Here is a 12,835-nt window from a genome sequence, read left to right as displayed (position 1 = left end):
TTTTTTCATTGTTAGTTTCGCGATGGTGGCGAGAAGAAAAAACTCCCTTTAGAAGAAAAAGAGCCCTTTAATGACATGGTGCATACGGAAACTGAGACAGATGAAAAAAAATCTGCAGTGAGGAAAAGGAATACAATAAATGAATTGCAAAACTGAAAATCTCGGCAAAGGTTTATAAATTGATTTTTTTTCTTCGAAGGGATTCTTATTAAGTCAAACCTACTTGAACATGAAATTAATCCTTTGGACAATAAAGCTATATAATATGAATTATCACTCAAACAACAGAGAAGTCAGAGCTCAAATCTTCATGAACCAGGACATCTTGCTAATGCAAATTAGATTCGTTGTCCTACACTAATAAATGGTCCGTAATCTATTGAAAGGTTCTACTTGATTCTTTTACATTGCGTTGGTAGTTTTAAAAATTCTGTGGCTTTTAAAAGGACTTAATGATTGAGTAAAACGTATTTAAACCAAAGTTTGAGACGATCAACCTTTCGAATATTGTAAAGATCAGTATTTTACGTTTCCTAAGCAAGCAGAGCTAAAGAGAGTAATATAATAAAGACTTTACCCGTGACTTCATCTTAGTGTTTTCTTCCTTCAGGGCTTGCAATTGTCTCTTCCACTCTTCAACGTTAGCCGTGCTTTCCTGTAGAGCTCCAGTTAATCGAGCGTTGTTATTCTTTAGAGTCTGGAGTTCAACCTCCCATTTCTTGGCATTGGCAGAGCTAAAAGGCAAACATTTACATACTCTTGATTAAAAGAGTTACATCGAAAATTTCGAATGATAACAAGTACTACAGCTCTAGTTGAACAAGTGAATACAGTCCACCCATTTTCTGCTTTGCGTGAAATAAATTCGCTGTGACGAAATTGTATCGAGAGAGAAGTTCTAAATAAAGTAGGGGAATCAAACAATTTCGATTTTGAAAGTACTATGAGCAAACATTACTGATGTACAGAATAATGAATGCTAATATCTGTTTCTTACATTGTTCAATGAGAATAAAGTTCTGGCTACAACGTTTATCCAATAAAACACTGATGAAACAGAAAAGTAAATGATCAAACATCAGCGAAACCATACTCTCAAAACTAAATTTTCTAAAAAAAACTTTTTTTTTTTTTTAAATAGTTGATATTTCAATACACAAACCGGATATCAAGAACCTCGTGCATATATGAATATCATGTATAACTACTTATGAATTCTGAACAATCCTGATCTCATTTAGGATTTCAAATAAGTGCTTGAGATAGGGAAAGAAGCTCTCGAGTAAGAAATTGCTATGAAACGTGGAGCAAATTTTGGTACTACATCGAAAATTCTTTTATTCATTGTGAATCATAGCAAGCGTACCGTTTCTCAACTTAAAAATGACCCAAGTTTTCAGAATTGAATGAATATGTTTCAGGCATGTACTTTTATATATGATAGGCAGCACCCTCAAATGCAGTTACGGGTTAAAAGTTTCGACGGAAATTGACTGAATTTGTTAGGGAGAACATTAAAATATTCGGCAACCGGCTTCTTTTCATCATTACTGGTAACCAAGAAATTTTCACCGCAACTCTTTTCGATAAAGTGTTTCAGATGACAGTCACGTTTTTGAGTAGGAAACAATTTTGAGATTCGAAGAGAGTTTCGCGTGAAAATTTGAAGATTTCAGGCACGATGGATGCGCGGTATATGGAATTTTCACCAATTTAATAAAAACAGTAGATCGAATCTACATTTTAGGACGCATCGAAACTGCGATAATAACAATGTATTGCAAAAAAAGAAAAAAAAAATCAGCCAGAGTTGATCTACTGAAATATATTAACTTAGCTTATAGCCATTTTTCTTTTGTAGGAAATTTTAACTTTTGACCAAGTTGGCTAATGAGCATCCCGTGTACAGTGTATACAATATTAACAAAATTGATTGGTGTTTGTTCTAAAAGATAATAATTCATACAAAACCAAATTACCAAACCTTGCAAAACTGTCTTACTGATAAATATATTCACCAGATTATTAGGACTCAAACAGTTTTATTTATTAATTTCAATTTAATGAAGAAAAGGAACGGCTCTTACAAACAGCTCCCCAAAAAAGAAAATAAAGCACATAAATATATATATGGCGTATAAGGTCTCAAAATCTAAAACTCTGAAATGTCTGTTATGGATGCCTCGTTAATGTAGACAGAGTGGCCATTTCAATGGTTATTCTCTTGTTCAAGATGGTTGTTATAAAAATTTACGAAAGTGAATCTTTTGTAATACTTGAGGGTAGTTATTTTTTACTCAAACTTACTTATTTACATGAATTTCATTTAGTACACACTACAAACTATTCGTTAATCATAAATCAATTGGCGATCTTGATCACGGCTCATCATCGTGACCCAACAGAGTTCGTAAATATCCAAATGAGTTCGTAAATATTTTGAGAAAGTTAATTACACAGTATATGTAACGGAAAATTTCAAGACAGTTCGCTTGTTGATTGCTCATAATCTTTGATTTAAATAAATAATTTATTAAATGACATGATGTTATGATGGATCATGTCTGCATTGATGTCCATGATTATGAACATCATCGAAGACTGTATGAACCACTCGTGAAATGTAAGGTTTCAATAAAAATGACATTCCGAATTTAGAAGGAATAAATATTTTTTATAAATCTTTCATTTAAATGTATAAAAATACATTTTATAAATAATGTATAAAATGTATAAATGTGTGTATAATTGTATAAAAAAAATGCAATTCATAAATGTACAAAAATGCATAACAGCACGACAAAACTTGTTTGCTAACAGATAGCAGGCAGCGTTCCGTACCCAATTTTCGATTTAGTAAATTGCTCCGAGATTTTTGAGTATGGTAAAAAAAAATTGCGAAAACTCTTGTGAACTTTTCCTATTTGAAGATTGAACGTCAAAGAAAAATGTCTGAGAAGAATTTCCACAAACCGAGTCTCAGAAAGTTTGGAATGACAGCAAACACACAAACAAATACAAAGAAAACTTTATTATTTGTCAACTTTTTTATTGCTGTTTGTTCGAATGTTAAGACTTACCTTTGAGCAAGAGCGAGTTTGAGGCGGTCGTTTTCGTAGCGGAGCTGAGCCTCGACAGTGGACTGCGGCAGACTGGCGATGGAGGTCTTGTCTTTAGCCTGATGCTTCGGACTATCTGTCGCCTAGAAAAAAGTAAGCTCATCAATTCTCTTACCACTGAAATAGAGACGCTCATCCAGCCAAAGCGGTGTGGTGCTTTTGTTCTGTCATAGTATTATTTGAACAAATTTTAAAGCAAACTTACATGGCCTTAAAAATGGAAGAAAGTGACAGAAAAAATAAAAAACTACTTATAGCAAATCGACATGAACAACATTATAGAAAAACACTCCGAAACAGAATGTCTTTAGATATTCATGTAGATCTATAAACTATTTATATTAATTAGTATTATCAAGAGCATGTATAAAATCGAAGATATACCAAAATCAATTGTATGGAAATATTGCCGTCTCATCCACAATCCTCCAATTTCTATTTCTCACAAGAAAAAAGGGTCGTAAGATGTGCATAATGTTTTTTCTTCGTAAATACACATTTTTTTTGACGTGAATGAGTCTTTTAAATCATCAGACGATACTGGGATCATTCGCAAAAAGTTGAGTGTCGAAATTCTTTAAACGCTCACCTCTCAGGAAGTACCCAACCCAAATCACAAACAATGATTTTTAACAGCTGGCTGATGCGAAGATATATTTAGGAACGAGAGAAAATTCTACTGCCCTTGCAGAGAATCGAACCCACGTCCTCTCTCTTGTCGGGAGAGCTCCCTAGATCACTAGACTACCAAGGCAACGGGTATTTCAATCTTTCCTTGGAGCTCGTGTGCACTGAATGGGACCGTACACGGACGGTCGGACCTAATTCAGGTAAAGCTCACAAGTGCTGACACTGCCACCAGATGGCGACTTATCCGAGTCACTATCTGGTGGCAGTGTCAGCAATTGTGAGCTTTGGCCTGAATTAGGTCAGACCGTCCATGTGCGGTCCCGTTCAGTGCACACGAGCTCCAAGGAAAGATTGAGATATTCGTTGCCTTTGTAGCCTAGTGCGCTGTTCCGGCAAGAGAGAGGACGTGGGTTGGATTCCCCGCAACGGCAGTAGAATTTTCTCTCTTTCTTAAATCCATCTTCGCATCAGCCAACTGTTAAAAACCTTCGTATGGATAGCGGAGAGTGACATCATCCTCGAAAACAATGGTGTCGTCAGATGCACATGGCAAAGGCAAATCCAATGAGATATCACTCCAGTTTTAATCTCTTCCCTTCTGGGCACCAGGCCCGCTGTCCTGATTCGTAACAAAGTATTTTACGTTATATCTCGCAAAGTATGCAACGCAAATCAAAAGCAATGATATCGTCAGATGAATATTAAAAAAACAAATCCAATAATATCACTCCGGTTCTAATATCTCTTCCCGTCTGGGCACTAGGCCCGCTGCCCTGATTCGTAAAAAATTGTTTTCCACTATATCTCAAGCAGTTCATAACGAAAATAGGTATTGTTGTTACATATTCCAAAGATAAAGCTGATGATAATGACATAAATTCATTATTTCAGTGCCTATTACGCGATTCAAGGCGCAAAAAACGTATTCTCGTCAAAACTCGCGACAGTGTCTATGATACAGGCTACCCCAATTTCTTTTCACATCGAAGAAGTTCAATACTTCAGATAAAAGAGTTGAAACACATTCATAACGCAACAAATCAATGTGAACAAACAGACAAACAGCGAAATTGTATTCGTGAACCTAACAAGGAAAACTGACGGTTATAATGAAATTTAAACCTAAACGCTAAAGCAGCAAGACAAAAAAATTTCACTTTCTATCCTATGTCTAACTATGCACATTCTACGAGGGATACGTCACACAGGCCCGTCATTTAGGTGGGGGGGGGCCCGGCCTTTGAAAATACACTAAAAATGGTATATATATATATATATATATATATATACATACATTGAGTACATGTGCTTTGCCCCCCCCCCCCCCCCCCGGAAGAAGTTGAAATGACAGCACTGACGTCACATTCGAAAAAAGAGAATTATCTTATACTATTCTAAAACATATGGTCATATTTTGAGAACCAATAGGCGATGTAGGAAAACGATGTGATAATAATATCAACACTAATCTATTTATTCAAACAAATTTTTTAACATGATTTAAGGATAAATATGAATTTTATTTCACCGATTTATACGAAATGCTCTAAAGACTGCATAAAGACTCCAGTTGCAAGGCCGAAATGCGTAAACCAGTAGAAGAAAATTTGTATTTGTGTCTTTCGTTAAAACGTGTTAAAAAATTTCTTTGAATTGAAACTAGGCAAAGCTTCTTTTTGTATAATAATTTACCCACTTCATAATCGGGAGTTATTTTCACGATCGGATCAAGGTTTATTTTAAAAATACGTATCACTTTCAAATGATACATTATTTCCATGGAAATTTCTTTCTTTTCTTCATGACTGACCGTAGTTATGTCAATTTCCTTGCTTCACAAAAACTTCACATAGGCTATTACATTGACATAATGACATTGCCACTTCTATTTAACAGACAATTTTCCCTCTTAAAACATTACTTAGCAATGTACAGGTACAATGTACAAATACAAAGAAAACGAATGCACGCAGTATTTCGATATTAGTTCTACATATTTATGCACTTTATGGTATGCTTTGTCACCACTTCATCTCTTTGTGACTGAGACAAACTGTATGATGATTGTATAATACGGAAAATTGTGCGTGTGTTTTCAAAAGTTACAGACTAAATTCTTTAACAACGCTAAATTAAATTATTGTCAAATAATGAAAGAAATCAAGTTAACAATAATTAAATACGAAGTTTAAAAAAGCAAACTGGATCAGAACGGAAAAACGAAGCCTATAGAATTCATAACATCATTTTTCATTGACAATTTCCCAAATTCTTATTTTATTCTAATTTAATCATCCCGGTTTTTAAATCAACGATACAACAAAAGTTAAAATTAAACAAATGATCTTGCGTTTAGGAAAGAATAAGTGTTAGATCACAAGATACCAGTTATGTTTTTATTTTGCATGTGAACTATTTTAAAAGTAATATTTTTGAACGTAATGTTTTTTGTTTCTGACAGAAAGAAGGTAGGAATAATTGGTTTTTCAAAGAAGAACATCTTGCGCTTCTAATTAAAAAAAAAAACTTTAATCGTGTTATGCTAAGTAATTTCGATCGCATATTGAAAAAATGATTTCACGCAGAGAAAAGGAGAAAGTCATGGAACAAATAAAAAAATTTAGGTATAAATAATCGACAAGTTTACTTTGAGCTCTATTACTGAAATACTTTTTTTTGTTTATCTTAGAATACATAACAAATTGAATTTACGCAGCAAAGAAAGCTAACTTGCAATTGATATTCATGGAACATTTTGATACTAACCAACCTGTCGAGAGGAAAAAAAAAACCATAGGTATCTCACACATATAATACCGAAGAAAAAAAAATCAATAAATCTAAGTAAACATGTTTATTATGCGAGTGATGTTTCTGTCTGTACAAAAACAGTCATTCTATTTCTTTCAGCTTTCCCTATTGATTATGATCGGCATTTAAGGGCATTGATTAGTCATGCATAAAAATAAAATCACTCTAGCACTCACCTTGCACAATCAAGTTGACCGATCAGGTTACGCTATAAACCTTATTCAATTCAGCCATAATAATGCTAACTCATGCATAGTTAATTAAAAGCATTGAGTAAAAACAATAGAAAAGCATCTTTGTTTCCTTTGCAATTGGGTGCGAAAACGGGATACGAGATGTCTAGTGAAAAAATATAAATTTTTTTTCCCCCCATATGATTCTCGTATATCAAAAAGAAATCTTTTTGCCCTCTTTCTTGTAGCTCCCGGGGCAGACCCATCTGTGTGGATCTCATCTCTACTGAGGAAAAAAAAATTCTAGCAGAGAAGTAGACGCACAAACACCAATAGCGAAAGATTAACTCTTCATGGCAGTTTTTCTTCTAAGAGTCAGTTCTACTTAGGAACTTCAACCAAGAATAGGAAAAGAAACCCTGTACCGTGAAAGAAACTGGGGCAAATGCCAAAAGCACAGAGATTCATCCTCATTCTCACTCTCGGATAACAGTTTTATATCGCAAAAAAGGTTAAATGAGATTCCTCAAAATTTCGAAGGAAATTATGCATTCCTCTTACATATTTCATTTCGGAAAATTGCAAGGAGGGAACAAAAACGTTCTTATTTTCTGGATCTGAATAAACTAGGAAGGTGATACTATTTTTATGCATAAGCAACGAAACATGAAAAATTATTTTATCACCAATAAGTATGTCTGAGCAAACAGATAAACAAAATTTATCGATCATTTGATCGTTTTTGTTGCATCACAGTTATTTTCTGCACACGAGGGCTAATTAGACCGGACCTAAAATTTATTGCTGATTCCGAACACGGCAGTCTTTTTTATACTCATCGAGAGGGTGGTGCACTAACCTCTCGATGTGGGACTTACTCAGTGTGGTAGCAATCTTCTTCTGTGGTCATGTGTACCCCTGTGCCAGGAAAGTTTCTGATAAGGACGAACCGGGTATCGAACTCGCAACACCTCTAAACATCTTTTGGTACTTTAGGCAAGTATCTTATCGACCTGAGCTACCGCGCCCGTAAAATTTATTGAAGTCACTTAAGTCTCTCTCTGAAAACACGCTACAGAAATCCATAACAAGAATTACGCGATTTCAAAACAAACAGAAAAAGAAACACTAGCCATTTATGTAAAACACGCGGGGCTACCTAGCACAATAACAAGTTTTTACATCAGGAAATCCTTGACATAAACATGAAACAGAATTACGACTTCTGAAGCGTCACGAAAACTAACATGCGAATGACAAAACTCTTTAACAGTTTCACTACATAGCAACAACGCTTTTGCTTGCCATTCCAATCCAGAATACAATAGTTTAAACTCCATCGGCAAACAGAAACACGTCACACCTCTGAAGTGCGAAAATTGAATTTCGACGCAAGCAGAAGATTGGTCTCTTTGTAATGCAAATTTCTCCTAATCGTCAACAGAGAACCCTTGCCTTCCATTTTCAAGTGGCTTCAGATCTTTCCCGCAAGTTCCAATGGGAGCTGGTGCATCTTGAAAGACTACCAAGTTATGCAAAAGTTATGCCGGTGAAATTGGTTTGAACTTTCGCAGCAGAATAAAAAAAATAGAAAATTCAATTCGAAAACAATAAACGAAACATGAAATCTGAACGCAACATGTGCTGTTGTTCCTCTTTGTAATTCCTATTCTTTATTATTTTCAATTACAATTGGACTTCCGAACATATAAAATTGCAGATTTTTGACGTTCAAAAATGAATAGTTTTTTTAGTAACCTAACACGAATTTCAGTGAAAGATATTAGAAATATTTATATCAGTTCACTAATATTTTTTACACCAGAGCCATGCCAATACCAGATATGCCACGGAATATACCATTCAACATCTAAAATTTCAGTCAAGACAAGATCACTTAACTTTGTTTTATTTTTATACCTTTATAATATATTCACCAACTAGTTCGGTTTTTACGTCGCCGTACTTGGAATACACGATACATTGCTTACACTTTTTTTTTAACAAAATGTCACAGGGAGATGCAGACAAAATACCATAACATGGACGAATGTGTCTTAATAAAAGAATTGGGAATTCTATGGAAGATGATTGAGCGTTTAGATTTTTTTGGCGATTTTTAATTGGATATTTAAAGACGTGCTAAAAGGTAGTTTTGACAAATCAAAACGAAATCGGCTTTTTATGATTATATTTCAACATACGGGTGCTAATTAGTAGATGAAATAGAAATTGCAGGCACAATTGAATGGGATATTGAATTGAGCGACTACGTTGAAAGCCCTTGCCTTCTATGAGCTATTTTGACACGTTTAAAACTCTTCTTTCATTCATTGCTTTCTATAAGCTATATATTTGAAATTAAAAACAATTTAAGAGCAGTTTCCGGTGATAACCAAAGTAAGAAAAAAAGAATCACTAGAGAAAATTTTGCAAACAAAAATTCTCGAAATTTCTTTACAGTACAGAACATTACGAAGAAGAAAACCAGTAGAAGATGGGTAAATAAATGTAAAAACAAAACTGAATACTAAATGATACACGAAAGGTTTAAAAAAAATAGTCAAAACTCTCTTGTGCATTCTAGAGGGTTTTCGAGAAGAAAATCCTTCAGAACAAAGATTCGGAGGAAGTTTACGCAGAGAAAGATCCGGGTTTTTTACGGCTAAGGATTTGAGCTGGAACGCACGACTTTGGGGAATTTTCCTTTTCCGACTATGAGAAGGTGCTGCCAGCAGCATTGGAACTTATTTTATCAACAGTACAGAAAAAGAATAGATAAAACACGCTACTTCTGTTTCTCACTACTGTAAGACTGTAAAGCTCTCAGGAAAGGACGACAGAATCTAGTACTCCCAGATTATGTCAGCAGCAGCATCGTTCGCAGCCAAACGCAAAGCATTCCTATTCTACACTCAAACTACTACTCGTATAAAAGCATACAAATAGTAATAACAAAAGACACCCAGAACTCGTTTTTTTTTTCATCCAATGAAATTTAGACGCAGAAAGTTTTTTTTTTTTTTCAATTTTCTTTTTCGAAATTCAATTTCTCATCGTAATTTAATAACTTTTGACGTTTACATTCATCTCTCTAGATTTCTTTTTATGTATTATAGAACTTTTTAAAGTTATGTTCCCGATATATCAAACTGAAATTGCAATGCCCCGTGTGTACATTTAGAAAATAAATTTAATAAACAAGGTTAAACACGAGACAAAAGAAAATCATTTTATAAGACTGACAGAGAGAGAGAGAGAGAGAGAATCAACATGTCGATACAAATCACTAAAGTATGCGTAGTTAATAATCATAAACATCTTTTGAAAAATGATAAATTCTAAATTTCCCATATAAACGCACAATCAATTTCAATCAAATATACGGAAACATTTACGAAAATTTATATTTAGATGCCCTATCACTCAGATTTACTAAATATTTACTTGCGATTGATCAAAGCCATTATCGTCTACATATCATCTTTTATGATCAGTAATGTTTTTTTTTTTTTGTTGGAAATAGCTCCCATTGAGAGCATCTATTTTTGTCACTGAAGCTCAGTAAAAAGTTCGGTATTCCTCGTAAATCATCAGAAGAAATGGATGGGTTCTATGCAGAGGATTCCAAAGAATCTTCTTCTTTTATTATTTAATTTTTTTTTCTATGTTTGGTCAGTGTCAATTCGTGCGTCAAATATTTTGTGTTCCAGAGAAAAATATCATTTTTCATACAGGTGACATCTTCATGTTTACAAGCAGAAATTTATACTACGGTGAAAACTCACATTATTGAATCGAAAGATAGTCCTTGAAATAAAATAAAATAATATAGAAAATTTAGAAACCATTAATTTTAAGTATTAATTATCATATCTTCACGAATCACTGATCCAAAAATGATTAAATTCAGAAAGACAGCGTTTAAAAAACGAAATGCAATCGAGAATTTGAATAGTTTACTATGTTTGTGATGAGAAAAATTTAGTCAGCTATCAAAATATTTATTTTCATTAGCAAGAAAAGACAATTCCCGAATGTTAAAATTCACGGTAATTTACAGATTTTACAGGTAAGTATTTGCAACAGCAATAACGATCGGAAGTCTGGTAAAAAATAACATTAGTTCCGTATGGTAGATTATTACCTAATAACTTAGATTTTAAGCCTTGAAACACGTAGCTATCGAAACATAGTTGAAACTGATCAAAATAGAACTGATCCATGTAAACACGTGGTTCGAAAGAAGACATATTATTACACGAGAAATAAAAATACATACATCTGCTGACGACACGATGAACTTGAAAAAATTATTGGAATCAGTTTTATAAAGGACAAGATTCCTCTTGCTAAGAAAATGTTATGATCAGCTCTCGAAAAATAGGCTTAATAAAAAAGTTTTAGATTCCTTGGAACGAGATAAAGAAGAAAGGTTAGAGCTCAAAAGTTAAATGGCCTAAAGAAACGATTTGGAACATTAAATACCGTAAACATTACATTAGAAAAGTCTTTCTTTTGCTCTTTTTTCTTTCTCCAAGTCATCAACTGGAAAGAGCAGATATCCCTCTTTTATTTTACTGTAAGTACACCACCACAAACAGTTTATAGAATTGCAATTTTATCGTAAATCAAGGATACGCCAATGGATGATGTATCGAATCATTAGAAGAAAAAAGAGGGGAATCAGTCGGATATACATATTCTAAACAATCAATGAACTATCCTGCTAACGTGTTATTTACTTTTCATATAGAGCAGGAATAACGAAGACAAAGGTCTTAGATAGAATTAAGATCATTTTCAACGCTGATATACACATATTGAATGCAACTGAAAGTTACTAAAAATTTAATCGAATGTCAGATTTTGAATAAACTTAAGTATACAAAGGAACAATGATGAAAACAAACTTAATAAAAAGCGGAACGCTGACACAAACAATATGAGCAGACCCATTCATTACCACTGAAATACTGAATTATTCAGTAGTATGCTCAACCAACTCAGAACAAAGACGGTTTACGATAATCACCCGATTACCGCATAATGCACAGTTGAGAGAGTCGTAACACGATATCCACGTCAGTTGCGAAACTCGTGTTAAAATTATAAGAATAGTCATTATGGCATAAAAGATAGCTTTATATTTGAGAATAGTCAATCTAGAGACTGTGGTCTAGAGTCTAGACGGTAAAATACGGAAAAGAAACGATTGAAAAATTTATAGACTCGAAGCACATCAACATTGAAATGGCTCACCAAATTTAGTATGGAAAAGAGGAATTTCTTCAAAAATGCATTTTATTAGATGAAATAAATATATGTAGAAGAGGATGCCAAATGAGAGATGAAAATATGTATGTATAACTTTTTTTAACTCGATAAAACATTCCCCACCGACGTTAAACGAAATGTTTGAATGTCGAAATGTTTTTCTCGTCAAAGTCGAGATGATCTGTCGACCCGAAAAACCTTTCTTCGTTTATTTTTTTTTTATTTGAAACCCATAGTTCAACAAATAACTAATGCACAATAGTAAATGTCTGTTATCTTCAAAAGTAGCAAAAATATGCAGGGATCCACCGTTGTAATTTGAAAACGAAAATGATTAAATGACGAGCGAGTAGACCCAAAAATGTTTTGAAAATTTGCCACGCCAATAACAAACGAGAGAAACGAGGTAAACCCCCGACGTAACATTAAATATTTACTGGCATTCATATGCCTCGTTCTCTCCGTGAAATGGGTAAGAGAGATAAATTAGACATAAAAGGAATGTACAATACAGTCCAGAACTCGGCGAGATCTCAAAATGAAAGAAATAACGAAAATAAATAACATACCGTTATCAAGAAATGCTCCATTACGGAGAAATAAATCGAACATTTGCTTATTTTAAAACCACCCTTGTATAATAAGCCGAATGAATGGGACGGGCTGGCCAGCTTTTGTAAAAATGGCTCCGAAAATCGGTAGCTTAGTTGAATAGCGAAAGCGGAACTCAGTTAGACAGGACGTGACCTCAATGTGGGAGGAGGATGTCCATCCGCCAATCCGCTCTACTTTATGATGAGAGAGGGTGAACATATATAAACACAA

At 34.0% G+C, this 12,835-nt stretch overlaps 1 protein-coding gene across 2 annotated transcripts in view; it reads right to left on the bottom strand.

Moving 5' to 3' along the window:
* homer (protein) overlaps window positions 1–12,835 on the bottom strand; it is a 242,861-nt gene that overhangs the window by 12,721 nt on the left and 217,305 nt on the right. For both annotated transcript variants that reach the window (XM_089238954.1, XM_089238952.1), the window contains exons 5-6: window positions 3,081–3,202; window positions 578–734 (exon numbers count right to left, since the gene is read on the bottom strand). In XM_089238954.1, coding sequence (XP_089095080.1) covers window positions 578–734; window positions 3,081–3,202 — 279 coding nt within the window. The remainder of the gene's footprint in view (window positions 1–577; window positions 735–3,080; window positions 3,203–12,835) is intronic.

The sequence above is a fragment of the Pholcus phalangioides genome, unplaced genomic scaffold, assembly GCF_987345545.1.
Source record: "Pholcus phalangioides strain wild (caught in Gottingen) unplaced genomic scaffold, Ppha-v1.0 ptg000011l_1, whole genome shotgun sequence".
Classification (NCBI taxonomy): domain Eukaryota; kingdom Metazoa; phylum Arthropoda; class Arachnida; order Araneae; family Pholcidae; genus Pholcus; species Pholcus phalangioides.
The sequence above is the reverse complement of the archived record's forward strand: the minus strand, read 5'-3'. Positions and strand labels throughout refer to the sequence as shown.